Here is a 16,910-nt window from a genome sequence, read left to right as displayed (position 1 = left end):
TCGCACGACTTTCCCGTGGGGCGGGGCTATGACGCACTTCCGGCTGCGCGTCCGGAGGTGCGCAGTGCGGTTTCCCGGTGTCCGGAGCTGCTCTGATTCACGGTGAGCCTGTTCGTCGCGGTTTAGCGAGGCGGACAAGAAAGGGAGCGTTGGCTGAGTGGTTTGGGGAGGGAGAAGTGGATTTAGCAGCTGTGGCTTCCGAGGACCCCACCTAGACCGGTCCTAGCAGAGCTGTGGGGAGGAGCTCCCCGTCCCCGCCCAGCCCCAGCTAGTGGAGGCGCTGGCTCCCTGGAAAGCCTTTCTTCCACTTGGGGCTTCAACAAATGAAAAGCTGGAAGAACAGATGTTCTGGAAGTTCTTTCGCATTCCAGAATAGTTTTTTTGTGCGCTCCCCAAGCCAAGCAGTCTGTCAGTCTGACCGTGGCCGCCTTTTTTCACTTTCTGTGAACTGGAGGTCGGAACGCAAGGCTCATTGATGGGAATACGCCCAAGGGGTTGGAAACCTGTGGGAAGCCGAACGTCATTAGAAGTCTTGGGTAGAATCCAGTCCAAGGGAAGAAATAGTCCCCTCGGGCTTTGTTCGGGCTGGAACGCACACACAGAATAGGGATCTGCTCAGGTTTAGAAAAACTTTCTTAAAGAACCATGTATAAATAAGAGTATCAAGACAAAGTTGATTTGGGCCGGGCGCGGTGGCTCACGCCTGTAATCCCAGCACTTTGGGAGGCCGAGGCTGGCGGATCACTTGAGATCAGGAGTTCGACCAGCCTGGCCAAACCCCGTCCCCACTAAAAATACAAAAATTAGCTGTGTGTGGTGGCGCGCACCTGTAATTCCAGCTACTTAGGAGGCTAAGGCAGGAGAATCGCTTGAACTCAGTAGGCGGAGGTTGCAGTGAGCCGAGATCATGCCACTGCACTCCGGCCTGGGCGACAGAGCGACACTTGGTTCCCCCACTCCCCAAAAAAAAAGGAAAGTTGATTTGGTGGGTGAGGTACTTGGAAACCCACGAAATCTAAGGAACGGTTGAGCTGTGGCAAGGAAAAGAGTTAAGAGGCAAGACAATTGTTTTCAACTATTGGAAGGCTGCTATAGAGAAAGTGAGTATTGGTTTTGGACCAACCTAGGATTTTTGAAATGATGCAGAATATGGTTCGGGTTAAAGAAGAACTCGTGTGGCCGGGCACGGTGACTCATGCGTGTAATCCCAGCACTTTGGGAGGCCGAGGCAGGCGGATCACGTGAGGTCGGGAGTTCGAGACCAGCCTGACCAACATGGAGAAACCCCGTCTACCAAAAATACAAAATTAGCTGGGTGTGGTGGCACATGCCTATAATCCCAGCTATTAGGGAGGCTGAGGCAGGAGAATCGCTTGAACCTGGGAGGCAGAGGTTGCGGTGAGCCGAGATCGTGCCATTGCACTCCAGCCTGAACAAGAGTGAAACTCCGTCTCAAAAAAAAAAAAAAGAAGAAGAACTTGTAACAATTAGTGGAATTCTGTGGCTCAAGAATTATCTAATTTGCCTGCCTAGGGATTTTCTTTGTTTTTGTTTTGTTTTGTTTTGTTTTGAGATGGAGCCTCACTCTGTCTCCCAGGCTGGAGTGCAGTGGCGTGATCTCTGCTCACTGCAAGCTCCACCTCCCGGGTTCACGCCGTTCTCCTCCCTCAGCCTCCCAAGTAGCTGGGACTACAGGCCCCTGCCACAATGCCCGGCTAATTTTTTGTATTTTTTAGTAGAGACGGGATTTCACCATGTTAGCCAGGATGGTCTCGATCTCCTGACCTCGTGATCCACCTTCCTCCGCCTCCCAAAGTGCTGGGATTACAGGCGTGAGCCACCGTGCCCGGCTGCCTAGGGATTTTCAGGTACGGGCTGAGTGTGAAGCATTTTAGCACAAGTTGGTAAATGCTGTTCTGCTTTTAGAATCTATGGTAATTTGATTTTTTTTATGCCTCGTCTTGTTACAGAATGGACTTGGGGCCCTTTCATAAGAGCATATAAGCTTTGGGAGATTGGCATAGAGGAGGAGGGAAAATGGACACAGAACAAAGGCCTTCTGTTTATGATAGACCATGAAATTTTGCTTGATGGGCTTCTTGAGATAAACAGTCTAGATAGCTTTTAAAAAGTCACTGTGATTGTAGACAATGTGAGTTAGTAATGAAGCATCTGATTTCTAGCCTCATGCTTTATTTTTTAAGAGACAAGGTATTCCTTTGTCACCCAGGCTGGAACACAGTGCCACAACTCTGCAGCCCCGAACTCTTGAGCTCAAGTTATACCTCAGCCTGGGCAACAAAGCAAGACTTCGTTTCTACAAATAAATAAATGAATATTTTTAATTAGCCAGATATAGTGACACACACCCGTAGTCCTGGCTACTTCGGAGGCTGAGGCAAGAGGATTGCTTGAGGCCAGGTGTTCAAGGCTGCAGTGAGCTATCATGGCACCACTACACTCCAACCTGGGCAACAAAGCGAGACCCTGCCTCTGTAATTTAAAAACAATAAAATAAAGACCTGGTGAAGTGGTTCACGCCTGTAAACCCAGAACTTTGGGAGACCAAGGCAGGAAGATGGCTTGAGACCAGGAGTTCGAGGCGTCCATGAGCTGTGTTTGCACCACTGCACTCCAGTCTAGGCAACAGACCAAGACACTGTCTCTAAAAAAGAAATATTTTAAATTTAAAAAAAATGTGAAAGAGGAGTCAAGGGATGACCCCAGGTTTTTCGGTCTAAGTAAAAAGAACAATGAGATTTGCCATTATCTGAGACGAGCAGCTTTTGAGGTAGAGATGGGAATTCGGTTTTGGACACGTTAAACTTGAGATGTCTTACTGGACATCCAGGTGGTAATGGCAAGTGGATAGTTGGTTGTATGAGTCTGGAGGTCAGAAGGGAGGTCTAAGTTGGAGGTACAGTTTGGGCAGTTGTGAGTATGTAATTGGTAATTACAACCATGCAACTGGTGAAATCACCAAGGAGAGAGTGCAGGAAGGAGGAAGGGCACCCAGCCATCTACTCATTTGTAGTCTTTGTGCGTTGTGCATTTGAGTTGTGTGCACCGCAAAACTGATGTGCCACTGGGTGTGGTAGCTCACCCGTGTAATCCCAGCACTTTGGGAGACTGAGGTGGGCAGATCACTTGAGGTCAGGAGTTCAAGACCAGCCTGGTGAACATGGTGAAACCCCATCTCTACTAAAAATACAAAAATTAGCCGGGCATGGTGGCATGCACATGTAATCGCAGTTACTCAGCAGGCTGAGGCATGAGAATCGCTTGAACTCCAGAGGCAGAGGTTGCAGTGACCTGAGCTCATGCCACTGCACTCCAGCCTGGGTGACAGAGCAAGACTCCATCTCAAAAAAAAATAAAACCACAAAACTGATGTGCCTAGAATAGATCGCTTAGCTAGTGAGCTTACCCAGCCAACTGCCCAGCAGCAACGTCCAAGGAAACTTTTTTTTTCTGTAATTTGCAGAGGCAGTCATGTGATCCAGTGGCATGTGTGAATTTGGATTCACCAAGTTCTCAGAATGTATCCCACATGAATGCTCCGTTACCACATGACGCTCCCTGTGTGGTGCCAGCAGGTGCTGCATGACTCCCTGCTGACTTGCCATGTTTCACAGGCCAGATCACAGAAGCTGAACAGCCCAAACACCGGTTTCTTTCCTGGTCTTAGGGTGCCCTCCTCTGGATAGAGTATGAAATTTTCTAACAGTTATGTGAAGTTAATCTACCACTGAGGAGGTCTCCTCTGTTGCCCAGGTTGGAGTGTAGTGATACGATCTTGGCTCACTACAACCTCCACCTCCCAGGTTCAAGTGATTCCCTGCCTCAGCCTCCCAAGTAGCTGGGATTACAGGTGCCCCCCACCACTCCCAACTAACTTTTGTATTTTTAGTAGAGACAGTAACTTGTAATTTTATGGTAACTATATTTTCTTCTTCTTCTTTTTTTTTTTTTTTTTTTTGAGACGGAGTTTCACTCTTGTTGCCCAGGCTGGAATGCAATGATGTGATCTCGGCTCACAGCAACCTCTGCCTCCCAGGTTCAAGTGAATCTCCTGCGTCAGCCTGCCGATTAGCTGAGATTACAGGCATGAACCACCATGCCTGGCTAATTTTGTATTTTTAGGAGAGACGGGGTTTCTCCATGTTGGTCAGGCTGCTCTTGAACTCCCAACCTCAGGTGATCCGCCTGCCTCGGCCTCCCAAAGTGCTGGGATTACAGGCATGAGCCACCGCGCCCAGCTCGGTAACTGTATTTTCTTAGGTTTAACAAGTGGCCCTAAAGAACCAGAAACCAAAAGGAACCAATATTCCTACCCCACAGAGTCCCATCTTTAGTGAGGCTGTTTCTGGAGTTTATATGATGACCAAGGTACTAGGCATGGCCCCAGTTCACCATGTTGGCCAGGCTGGTCTCAACTCGGCCTCAAGTGATCTGCTTGCCTTGGTCTCCGGAAGTGCTGGGATTACTGCCGTTAGCCACCACACCTGGCCACTCCTTTTAAGTATTCTAAAGAATGCTCTCCAGCGCAGCTACCTCATTGTTTCTTGTTTATTTTAGCCTTTGGTGCTCAGGCCTTTGTTTTAGGAGGTGAGATGGCGTTGCACCTCCCCTGGCTCAATTTTTAAGTAGTCCTAAACTTGGGCACTCCAGTGGTATATGCTGGGTACATACAGACTTATTTGACCAAAGAATCCTTTATTCAATTTATTGGTTATAATGCTTTTGTTGTTGTTTTTTGTTTTGTTTTTGTTTTTGTTTTTGAGACGGAGTCTCGCTCTGTTGCCCAGGCTGGAGTGCAGTGGCGCCATCTCGGCTCACTGCAACCTCCGCCTCCGGGGTTCAAGCTATTCTCATGTCTCAGCCTCCCGAGTAGCTGGGATCACAGGCGCCCGCCACCGCGCCTGGCTAATTTTTGTATTTTTAGTAGAGACAGGGTTTCGCCATGTTGGTCAGGTTGGTCTTGAACTCCTGACTTCAGGTGATCCACCCGCCTTGGCCTCCCAAAGTGCTGGGATTACAGGCGTGAGTCACCACGCCCCGCCTTAGTTATAGTGCTTTTGAACACGTTTTGGGAAATAATTCTGATGCATTTTTTTCTGTGCCTTGCCTTACAGTTTCCCTTTTCATGCTTTGGGTTGCTTCCTGATGTCTTAATTCCACTGCTAAATACTCCACCAACAATGGTTTCCTTTTTTTATTTTAATTTTTTAAAGACTAATCAAAAGCCTTAATTTCATAAATATGAACTGTGTTTACAGAATGTTAGCACTAAAGTTAACACATCCGTGTTAGCCAGGATGGTCTCAATCTCCTGACCTCGTGATCCGCCTGCCTCAGCCTCCCAAAGTGCTGGGATTACAGGCATGAGCCACCGTGCTTGGCCGACTTTTTTTTTTTTTTTTTTTTTTGAGACGGAGTCTCGCTCTGTCACCCAGGCTGGAGTGCAGTGGCACGATCTCCGCTCACTGCCAGCTCCACCGCCTCCCGGGTTAACGCCATTCTCCTGCCTCAGCCTCCCTAGAAACTGGGACTACAGGCCTACCACCACGCCCGGCTAATTTTTTTGTATTTTCAGTAAAGACGGAGTTTCGCCGTGTTCGCCAGGATGGTCTCGATCTCCTGACCTCGTGATCTGCCCACCTCGCCCTCCCAAAGTGCTGAGATTACAGGCGTGAGCCACCGCACCCAGCCTCGGCCGACTTTTAATATTTTTTAAGTGCTGTCAAGCCAGATCCATGGAGATTGTCATGTGTTTGAAATTAGCATAATTGGTTGTTTTGGGGTGGTTTGTTTGTTTTGTTTTTTTGTTCTGTGATTTTGATTTTGATTTTGGTTTTGTTTTTGTTTTTTGAGGCAGGGTCTTGCTGTGTCACCCAGGCTGGAGTTCAATAGTGCAGTCACAGCTGCAGGTCAGTGCAGCCTCGACCTCCTGAGCTTAAGTGATCCTCCCACCTCAGCCTCCTGAGTAACTGGGACCACAGGTGCGTGCCACCACACTTGGCTAATCTTTGTATTTTTTGTGGAGACGGGGTTTCACCAGGTTGGCCAGGCTGGTCTCAAACTCCTGACCTCAAGTGATCCACCCGCCTCAGCCTCTCAGAGTTCTGGGATTACAGATGTGAGCCATTGCACCTGGCACTTCGGTTTGTTTTGTTTTTATTTTTTGAGACAGAGTCTTGCTCTGTCACCCAGGCTGGAGTGCAGTGGCAAGATCTCGGCTCATTGCAACCTCTGCCTCCCATGTTCAAGCAATTCTCATACCTCAGCCTCGCAAAGAGCTGGGATTACAGGTGTGTGGCACCATGCCCGGCCAATTTTTGTATTTAGTAGAGACAGGATTTCACCATGTTGGTCAGGCTGGTCTCAAGTCCAGGCCCGCCTCGTACTCCCAGAGTGCTGGGATTACAGGCATGAGCCACTGCACCCGACCTCAGTTATTTTTAAGGTACTGTTAATTACACCCTTCGAGCATGACCCAGGTCATACTGACAGGCCCAGGCATTTGACTAGTGAATTTTCCTTTTTTTTTTTGAGACGGAGTTTCGCTCTTGTTGGCCAGGCTGTAGTGCAGTGGCGCGATCTCCGCTCACTGCAAGCGCCGCTTCCAGGGTTCATGCATTCTCTTGCCTCAGCCTCCCGAGTAGCTGGGACTACAGGTGCCCACCACCACGCCTGGCTAATTTTTTGTATTTTTAGTAGAGATGGGGTTTCACCATGTTAGCCCGGATGGTGTCGATCTCTTGACTTCACGATCCGCCCGCCTCAGCCTCCCAAAGTGCTGGGATTACAGGGGTTAGCCACCACGCCTGACCTTGACTAGTGAATTTTCATTGCTCAAGCTGAATGTCTTAGGTTTAAACAGATGGCATCTAGCCAGTAGATAGCTTGATAAAATCTCAGAAACTATAATATCTATAATGGTGAAATTCTGAACTAGTTTTGGAGCAAAGTTAATTTTAAAATTGTGCCACATTGCACTTTTTAGGAGAGTGGAGACCACTGAAATCAAAGTAGGATATCCTGAACTGATTGCAGAAAGACTTTTTTTTTTAGAGATGGAATCTCACTCTTGCCCAGGCTGGAATGCAGTGGCGCAGTCTTGGCTCATTGTATCCTCTACCTCCTGGGTTGAAGCAATTCTCCTGTCTCAGCCTCCCAAGTAGCTGGGATTACAGGTGTCCACCACCACGCCTGGCTAATTTTGTATTTTTAGTAGAGACAGGGTTTCACCATGTTGGCCAGGCTGGTCTCAAACGCCTCGGCCTCCCAGAGTGCATCACCCAGCTCATTCCAGAAAGATTTTGAGCAGTTGTTTTTATATGGTAGTTTTATGGTGGACATAATTTCCACAATTTCTTGTGCTAAAGGTATGGCTGTAAAGACCCAAAAACACTTCAGTTTGATTATTTTATGGTAACTATATTTTCTTAGGTTTAACGTGTGACCCTAAAGAACTGGAAACCCAGAGGAACCAATATTCCTGCCCCACAGAGTCCCATCTTTAGTGAGGCTGTTTCTGGAGTTTATATGATGACCAAGGTACTAGGCATGGCCCCAGTTCTGGGCCCTAGGCCTCCACAGGAGCAGGTGGGCCCTCTGATGGTAAAAGTCGAGGAGAAAGAAGAGAAAGGCAAGTGCCTTCCTAGCCTGGAGATGTTCCGCCAGCGGTTCAGGCAGTTTGGGTACCATGACACCCCCGGGCCCCGAGAGGCCCTGAGCCAGCTCCGGGTGCTCTGCTGTGAGTGGCTGAGGCCCGAGATCCACACCAAGGAGCAGATTCTGGAGCTACTGGTGCTGGAGCAGTTCCTGACCATCCTGCCCCAGGAGCTCCAGGCCTGGGTGCAGGAACACTGCCCGGAGAGCGCTGAAGAGGCTGTCACTCTCCTCGAAGATCTGGAGCGGGAACTGGATGAGCCAGGACACCAGGTAGGCAGGAAGACCTTTGTTATTCTAGGAGATTGGGAGCCAAACATTCTAGGCAGGAACAAGGGTTTGTCCATACAGTAAGCTTCGCTGAATGGAAATTTCTACTGAATTAGACCTTGTTTCCTCCTGTTTTTCTCTGTCATCCAAAACTAACTAACAGCCTTGGGAATGGAATGGGATGGGTATTTTCCTTTTCTCTTTCCTAGAGGTTCTGTATAGCTCTCCTGGGATTTTCATTCTTGTTCTTAAAGTGAGCCATGCACAAACCCAGCCATTCCTAATTGTCTTTAGGTCTCAACTCCTCCAAATGAACAGAAGCCGGTATGGGAAAAGATATCCTCCTCGGGAACTGCAAAGGAATCCCCGAGCAGCGTGCAGCCACAGCCCTTGGAGACCAGTCACAAATACGAGTCTTGGGGACCCCTGTACATCCAAGAGACTGGTGAGGAGCAGGAGTTCACTCAAGATCCGAGAAAGGCCCGAGGTGAGGACCAGCCATTAGACTCCTGTTCAGTGCCCCAGGCCTCTGTGGTTGGAGAAGCAGAATAATTTGTAATTCTTTGTTGTGAGGTGATTTCATAGATTGACTTGATTGGTTGGGCTGACTGGGTGGACATAGTCCCCTTTCCTCCGCCAAGTAAGCCTGTCTTAGCCTGGACCCTAGCATGGGGATGGGTCACTCTTAAAGGATCAGTTTCTCTTTGAAGTTTCGGTATTACAAATAATTTTTTTTTAAAGGGTCGATTGAAGTGAGTTTAATAAAGAAACTGTTAACAGAGGTGTAGACAGTTCGAATGAACCAGTAAGGAATAGTGTTGCACCCGACAACAGTGAAAAGCTGTTACTCCCTGTGAGCCTAAAGGGACGGGCAGAGGCGGGGCCCTGTTACCAGAACCAGGAAAGACCTATAGTCATGGAGGAGGGGGTCACTCGATAGAAGTTGTGGCTGCAGGCCCTGCCATGGGGTGAGGAGAAAACGGAATAAATACCCAACTGCACCCTCCTTCTGCCCTTAAATCTCCTGCTTTTGTTCCCCAGTGGCAAACCCAGTTGGCAGCCAGAGGGCAGGAAAGACAAGACAGTGTGGCCCTTAGGGTCAGCTTACTGGGGCACAGGCGGGGGCAGAGAATGGATCTGGGAAGGGCAAATGGAAAATAATTGGCGGCCTCCTTTCTGAAGCTATGGAAAGAGATGGGGCGTTTTTCACACGTCAAAGATACATTAGGTGACTACTCCTGAGCTCAAATCTCCATATATTACGGTTTATAGAATAATCTCAGGCCATAAATGGTCATCCCCTGTCAGGGTGTTTTTGTGTGTTTTTCTGAGACAGGGATTCCATCTGTCACCCAGGCTGGACGGCAGCCTCAATCTCTGGGGCTCAGGTGATCCTCCCGCCTCAGCCTCCCAAGTAGCTGGGACCACCATGTCTGGCTAACTTTTTATTGTTTTTGTAGAGACAGGGTCTCACTATGTTGCCCAGGCTGGCCCTATGTTATTTTGTTATTTTGTAGTTTCTACTCTTAAGTACCTTCATTTACCTGAAGGATTAGAACTAAATTTTTGAAACAGAGTTAATGTTTAATTATATGTTTGCAAAAATATGGCATGTTATTCCAAATCCTAATAGTTTCAAACCAGGACTTTGCTTACGTGTTGGTGGTGTAGGCCACTATTTATGTGTGTGGTGTGATTTCATGACAAGAGTCCATGACCCTCAGAAATCTCCCTCCAGGCCGGGCGCGGTGGCTCAAGCCTGTAATCCCAGCACTTTGGGAGGCCGAGACGGGCGGATCACGAGGTCAGGAGATCGAGACCATCCTGGCTAACACGGTGAAACCCCGTCTCTACTAAAAATACAAAAAACTAGCCGGGCGAGGCGGCGGGCGCCTGTAGTCCCAGCTACTCGGGAGGCTGAGACAGGAGAATGGCGGGAACCCGGGAGGCGGAGCTTGCAGTGAGCTGAGATCCGGCCACTGTACTCCAGCCTGGGCGGCAGACCGAGACTCCGTCTCAAAAAAAAAAAAAAAAAGAAATCTCCCTCCATGCTTGCTGTGTCTCAAACGTGAAACTCCCTCATGGAAATAGAGTTTTGAGCCGTGTTAAAAATCACATTTTCTAGGAAAAGTAAGAAATTAAACTCTTAACTAAATTCTTCAGTTTATGGTGAACACAGTAGACCTCTCCAGGCAATTGGGGTCTCCCCAGAGTTGCCACAGTAATTAGAGATAAGAATAGCCAGAGACCTATCTGGTCAGTTTTATTTTCCATATCTCTTGGTGTAGCCCCTTGGCAGTATTACACAAAGAAGAGGGTGGAGTGGAAGGATTATCAGAGCCAGGAACAGGCTTAGGTTTTAGTACCCAGATGGGACAGAAGACAAAGCTGCTGGGCCCTCCTAAGGAAAGGGAAGTTGACTCTGAAAGCTTTAGAAAGCATGAAGTCGGCCGGGCGCGGTGGCTCACGCCTATAATCCCTGCACTTTGGGAGGCCGAGGCGGGCGGATCACGAGGTCAGGAGATCGAGACCATCCTGGCTAACACAGTGAAACCCCGTCTCTACTAAAATACAAAAAATTAGCCGGGCGCAGTGGCGGGTGCCTGTAGTCCCAGCTACTCGGGAGGCTGAGGCAGGAGAATGGCGCTAACCCGGGAGGCGGAGCTTGCAGTGAGCCGAGATCGAGCCACTGCACTTCAGCCTGGGTGACAGAGTGAAGACTCCGCCTCAAAAAAAAAAAAAAAAAAAAAGAAAGCATGAAGTCTTTTTTTTTTTTTTGAGATGGAGTCTGCCTCTGTCTCCAGGCTGGAGTGCAGTGACGCAATCTCAGCTCAGTGCAACCTCTGCCTCCCAGGTTCAAGAGATTCTCCTGCCTCAGCCTCCCGAGTAGCTGGAACTACAGGCACGTACCACCACGCCCAGCTCTTTTTTTTTTTTTTTGAAACAGTTTCGCTCTTGTTGCCCAGGCTGGAATACAGTGGCGCCATCTTGGCTCACTGCAACCTCCACCTTCTGGTTTCAAGTGATTCTCCTGCCTCAGCCTCCCAAGTAGCTGGGATTACAGGCGCCCGCCACCATGCTCAGCGAATTTTTGTATTTTTAGTAGAGATGGGTTTCACCACATTGTCCAGACTGGTCTCGAACTCCTGACCTCACGATCCACCCTTCTCGGTCTCCCAAAGTGCTGGGATTACAGGCGTGAGCCACTGCGCCCAACCAACAAATTGTTAATAAAAACACAAACAGGCACCTTTGATAAAAACAAAATAGAATTTCTAAAAGTGAAAACTGTAGTCATTAAAATTAAGAATGCAGTGGCTGTTTTAAATAATCAAGGACATGGTTAGCAAACAGGTAGATGCGAGGAAGTCATCTGAAATACTGCTTAGAAAGATGAAGGTGGCAGGCGTTGGACATCAGTATGGGATCAGATGAGGATGTCCGTCCAGCGTATGTTTAATAGCTGTTCCAAAGGAGGAGGACAGAGTTGGAGAGGACAGACGTGGTGGCTCACACCAGTCATCCCAGCACTTTGGAAGGCCTAGGCTGGCAGATCTCTTGGGGCCAGGAGTTCAATATAGCCAATATAGCGAAACCCTGCCTCTACTAAAAGTAAAAAAATTGACTGGGCATGGTGGCACTTGCCTGGAATCCCAGCTATTCAGGAGGCTGAGACATGAGAATCACTTAAACCTGGGAGGCAGAGGTTGCAGTGAGCGGAGATCATGCCACTGCATTCCAGCCTGGGCAACAGAGCTAGACCCTGTCTCAAAAAAAAAAAAGGGAGAGAGACTAGTGACCAAGAGAAAATGCTAAGTTGTCCAGAGTGATGAAATATATAAATCCTAAGATTCAGGAAACAATCCCAAGTAAGATAAATAAAATATAAATAAGGAGTTAAACTGCAGAATGTCTAAATTTATAGAATGTCTTAAAAGTAAGCTGGGCGTAGTGGCTCACACCTGTAATCCCAACACTTTGGGAGGCCGAGGTGGGCGGATCACGGGGTCAGGAGATCAAGATCATCCTGGCCAATGTGGTGAAACCCCGTCTCTACTAAAAATACAAAAATTAGCTGGTCGTGGTGGCATGCACCTGTAGTCCCAGCTACTCGGGAGGCTGAGGCAGGAGAATCACTTGAAGCCAGGAGGCGGAGGTTGCAGTGAGCCGAGATCGCGCCATTACACTCCAGCCTGGCGACAGAGCGAGGCTCCATCTCAAAAAAAACCAAAAAACCATAAAACAGTAACCCAGACTGGCTGGACATGGTGGTTCACACCTGTAATCCCAGCAGTTTGGGAGACTGAGGCAGGTGGATCACCTGAGGTCAGGAGTTCAAGACCAGCGTGGCCAACATAGAGAAACCCCATATCAGCTGGGCATGGTGGCACGCGCCTGTAGTCCCAGCTACTCCAGAGGTTGAGGTGGGGAATTGCTTGAACCTGGGAGGCGGAGGTTGCAGTAAGTCAAGATCGCGTCACTGCGCTCTGGCCTGGTGCGACAGACTTAAGACTCCATCAAAAAGAGAAAGAAAAAAAAAAAATCTCTACTAAAAATACAAAAATTAGTTGAGTGTGTTGGTGCATGCCTGTAGTCCCAGCTACTTGGGAGGCTGAGGCGGGAGAATCACCTGAACCTAGGAGGTGGAGGTTGTGGTGGAGGCAGTGACCCGAGATTGCGCCACTGCACTCCAGCCTGGGTGACAGAGTGAGACCCTGTCTCAAAAGTAACCAAGACATAAGAAACAGGTTACCACCTCAAAGGAATGCTGATTAGACTGATAGCAAACTACCCAGCAGTAACAGTGCAGCTTGGAAGACAATGACATAAATAGTCCTGGTAAATTCTTTTTTAATTTTTGCCTCATTCAGCTGTTTTTTAAAATGTTAACTTTTGGCTGGGCATGGTGGCTCACACCTGTAATCCTAGCATTTTGGGAGGCCAAGGCAGATGGATCACTTGAGGCCAGGGGTTCGATGCCAGCCTGAGCAACATGGCAAAACCCCATCTGTACAAAAAATATAAAAATTAGCCAGGTGTGGTGACTAGTGCCTGGGGTCCCAGCTACTTGGGAAGCTGAGGCAGGAGGATCATTTGAGCCTGGGAGGTGGAGGTTGCAGCAAGCTAAGATCATGCCACTGTACTCCCACCTGGGCAACAGAGCTAGACCCTGTCTCAAAACAAAACAAAAATAAAGTTTTATGAAGTTACTTCTTTCCCACACATGTAGTCCATGGCTGTGCAGTGACTCGAAGAGAAGTCTGCGTGTAGGCAAGCGATTGCTAATTATGGAGAGTGAAAAGGACTTTAGCTGCTGAAGCTCTGACCCCCAGCAGATGGGGAGGAGAGGGTGAGCCTGGAAGCAGCTGATAGTCACTGTCAGCAAAGGAAGGAGACAGACAGCTGGGCAGAGAGAGAGAAGCTGTCGGGGCAGTTCCTAGGGAAGGGGAAAGGGCTTTGGAGGAAGGTAGCTTGCTGACAGGCTTCTGTACCCTCAGAGGACTAACAGTTCTCAAAGGGGGCCCATTTTTCAGAGCGAATTTCTCTTACTCCCCTTTTCCCTGATGTGGATGACCAGGTGGACTTTGAAGAGGTGAGGCGTTCTAAAAAGATAAACTGGTTCTATCTGGTTTCAACAGTGAGCGTCACTTTATAACTAAATGACAAGACGTAGCCAGTGTGAGTGAAATGATGAGGTTTAGCCCTCCTGGAGATCCCGCGCTTTCGTTCCGATTGATACGGATCTGGGGCTGGAATGATTGTAAATGGTCAGAATGTCCTGATTGCTTTTATGTTCAACTGCTGTGGGGACATGGGTTTTTGTGTTTGCCACTCAGCCTCTTCCTTAATTGTCCTTGTCATTTTCCTTAACTATGGCCCTGCAGCAATCATTCTCCCTTGTTTTTATCTGCGTGAGGCTCAGCTGTTCTTTTTTTTTTTTTTTTTTTTTAAATTAAAAAGGGCTGGGCGTGGTGGCTCATGCCTGTAATTCCAGCACTTTGGGAGGCCGAGGCGGGTGGATCACCTGAGGTCAGGAGTTCTAGACCAGCCTGACTATGGTCTAGAACATGGAGAAACCCCGTCTCTACTAAAAATACAAAATAAGCCAGGCGTGGTGGCACATGCCTATACTGCCAGCTACTCAGGAGGCTGAGGCAGGAGAGTCGCTTGAACCTGGGACGCGGAGGTTGTGGTAAGTCAAGATTGCACCATTGCACTCCAGCCTGGACAACAGGAGCAAAACTCCGTCTCAAAAAAAAAAAAAAAAAGCTGGGCGCGGTAGCTCACGTCTGTAATCCAGCAGGTGGATCACCTGATGTCAGGAGTTTGACACCAGCCTGGCCAACATGGTGAACCCCATCTCTGTTAAAAATATAAAAATTAGCTGGGCGTGGTGCTAGGTGCTTCTGGTCCCAGCTATTCAGGAGACTGAGTCAGGAGAATCACTTGAACCCAGGCATGGAGGCTGCGGTGAGCCAACATAACACCACTGCACTCCAGCCTGGGCAACAGAATGAGACTCCGTCTCAAAATAAATAAATAAAATAAATATTTTTTAAAAGATAGGGTCTTACTCTGTTGCCCAGGCTGGCACAGTCATGGCTCACTGCCGCCTTGACCCACTGCAGCCTTGACTTTCCAGGCTTAAGTGATCTTCTCACCTCAGTATCCCAAGTAGCTGGAACCACAAGGGCACACCATGCCTGCCTAATTTTTTTATTTTTACTTTTTGTGGAAATAGGGTCTCCCTATGTTGCCCCAGCTGGTCTTGAACTCCCAGACTCAAGCCATCCTCCCACCTCAGCTCCCAAAGTGCTGGGATTACAGGCGTAAGCTCCTGTGCCCGGCTACCACTCTCCTATATGCTGCATTTTGCCTTCTGTATGTGAAGTTGTTTTTCTGGCAGAAAAAGCCATGTTCTCTTCACATCCTAATGCTTCGGGTCGGGGCTTGTGTGAAAGTGTGGTATGGAGGCCGGGCCTGGTGGCTGACGCCTGTAATCCCAACACTTTGGGAGGCTGAGGTGGGCGGATCACAAGGTCAGGAGATCAAGACCATCCTGGCCAACGTGTCGAAACCCCATCTATACTAAAAAAAAAATACAAAAAATAGTGGGTGTGGTGGCATGTGCCTGTAATTCCAGCTACTCTGGAGGCTGAGGCAGGAGAATCGCTTGAATCAGGGAGTTGGAGGTTGCAGTGAGCGAAGGTCACCTGTGTTCCAGCCTGCTGACAGCGAGACTCTGTCTCAAATAAAGAAGTGCAGCATTGTAAACTAGATTGGATGCTGATTTACTTGTATCTGTGCGCTATTTAAGTCACCCTTCAGTATCAGTCTCACCTGATGGTTCTATTTCTCTGGTAAACAGTTTCTTCCTCAGAACAAGAAACAACTGAAGTATCCTTAATCTGCTTATTGTTTCAGATTGCAGATTGAGTACCCAGCATGAGGAATCAGCAGATGAGCAGAAAGGTTCTGAAGCAGATGGGCTCAAAGGGGATATAATTTCTGTGATTATCGCCAATAAACCTGAGGCCAGGTTAGAGAGGCAGTGCGTAAAACTTGAAAATGAAAAAGGAGCAAAACCCCCTCTTCAAGAGTCAGGCTCCAAGAAAGGTAGAGAATCAGTTCCTACTAAACCTACCCCAGGAGAGAGACGTTATATATGTGCTGAGTGTGGCAAAGCCTTTAGTAATAGCTCAAATCTCACCAAACACCGGAGAACACACACTGGGGAGAAACCTTACGTGTGCACCAAGTGTGGGAAAGCTTTCAGCCACAGCTCAAACCTCACCCTCCATTACAGAACACACTTGGTGGACCGGCCCTACGACTGTAAGTGTGGAAAAGCCTTTGGGCAGAGCTCAGACCTTCTTAAACATCAGAGAATGCACACCGAGGAGGCGCCATATCAGTGCAAAGATTGTGGCAAGGCTTTCAGTGGGAAAGGCAGCCTCATTCGTCACTATCGGATCCACACTGGGGAGAAACCTTATCAGTGTAATGAATGTGGGAAGAGCTTCAGTCAGCACGCGGGCCTCAGCTCCCACCAGAGACTCCACACCGGAGAGAAGCCATATAAGTGTAAGGAGTGTGGGAAAGCCTTCAACCACAGCTCCAACTTCAATAAACACCACAGAATCCACACTGGGGAAAAGCCCTACTGGTGTCATCACTGTGGAAAGACCTTCTGTAGCAAGTCCAATCTTTCCAAACATCAGCGAGTCCACACTGGAGAGGGAGAAGCACTGTAACTGCCACATGCGTTGTTGTCGTGGTTGTTTTAAACTTTAGCATCTGAACACCAGGAAGAGGTCTTGTCGTTGCAGCAGCATTGATTCCGGTGATAGAGTTTGTGTCGCTCAACATCAGGGGATGCCTGAGGAGTGAGAGCTCCACAGCAACACGACAGGCAGGAGGTCCTCAGAAGGTGTCAGAAGGTTCCACACTCGCCAGTTCACTGGAGCCAGAGTCCCTTCCCCACAAATAGGGTCCCAGCAAACCATGCCAGCATTACCTTTTGCATAGTTAAACTGATGTGTATCCAGTCTAGTTAAGGAAGAAACATTAAGACTGTTTAATTTTTAACATATATTCAAGAATTTTAATTTGTAAAGAATTGAGCCACATTGAACATAATTGAATGAGATTCAGAATAAACTTATAACATCTTATAATGCCTCAGGACTGTTAAAACAAATGATGTGTTAGTTATTGAATACTTACAGATGGAGAAAACTATGCCTACTGGTTTCGCTTTTAGAAAATTTGGATTTGGGGTCAGGCACAGTGACTCATGCCTGTAATCCCAGCACTTTGGAAGGCTGAGGCGGTCGGATCACCTGAGGTCAGGAGTTCGAGACCAGCCTGGCCAAAATGGCAAAACACTGTCTCTACTAAAGATACAATTAGCTGGGTGTGATGGCAGGTGCCTGTAGTCCAAGCTACTTGGGAGGCTGAGGTGG

At 48.3% G+C, this 16,910-nt stretch overlaps 1 protein-coding gene across 6 annotated transcripts; it reads left to right on the top strand.

The window, feature by feature from the left end:
* Positions 1-34: 34 nt before the first annotated feature.
* On the top strand, positions 35-16,645 carry ZSCAN21 (zinc finger and SCAN domain containing 21). 6 transcript variants are annotated; one of them, XM_037990371.2, is made up of 4 exons: positions 35-102; positions 7,453-7,947; positions 8,239-8,431; positions 15,370-16,645. In XM_037990371.2, the coding sequence occupies exons 2-4, from the start codon at positions 7,549-7,551 to the stop codon at positions 16,197-16,199; spliced, it is 1,422 nt and encodes a 473-aa protein (XP_037846299.1). In that variant the 5' UTR covers positions 35-102; positions 7,453-7,548; the 3' UTR covers positions 16,200-16,645. The 6 variants fall into 6 exon arrangements, with proteins under 6 accessions (XP_037846299.1, XP_072868875.1, XP_037846304.1 ...); XM_073012774.1 differs by having other exon boundaries at positions 71-102; positions 5,879-7,947; XM_037990376.2 differs by lacking the exon at positions 35-102 and adding an exon at positions 1,126-1,868.
* Positions 16,646-16,910: the final 265 nt, after the last annotated feature.

The sequence above is a fragment of the Chlorocebus sabaeus genome, chromosome 28 (assembly GCF_047675955.1).
Source record: "Chlorocebus sabaeus isolate Y175 chromosome 28, mChlSab1.0.hap1, whole genome shotgun sequence".
Classification (NCBI taxonomy): domain Eukaryota; kingdom Metazoa; phylum Chordata; class Mammalia; order Primates; family Cercopithecidae; genus Chlorocebus; species Chlorocebus sabaeus.
The sequence above is the reverse complement of the archived record's forward strand: the minus strand, read 5'-3'. Positions and strand labels throughout refer to the sequence as shown.

Coding starts and splice junctions, on each gene's coding strand:
- ZSCAN21 (XM_037990371.2), top strand. CDS start 7,549: ATGATGACCAAGGTACTAGGCATGGCCCCAGTTCTGGGCCCTAGGCCT. Junction 7,948..8,238: donor TGGATGAGCCAGGACACCAG/GTAGGCAGGAAG, acceptor AATTGTCTTTAG/GTCTCAACTCCTCCAAATGA. Junction 8,432..15,369: donor AGATCCGAGAAAGGCCCGAG/GTGAGGACCAGC, acceptor TTATTGTTTCAG/ATTGCAGATTGAGTACCCAG.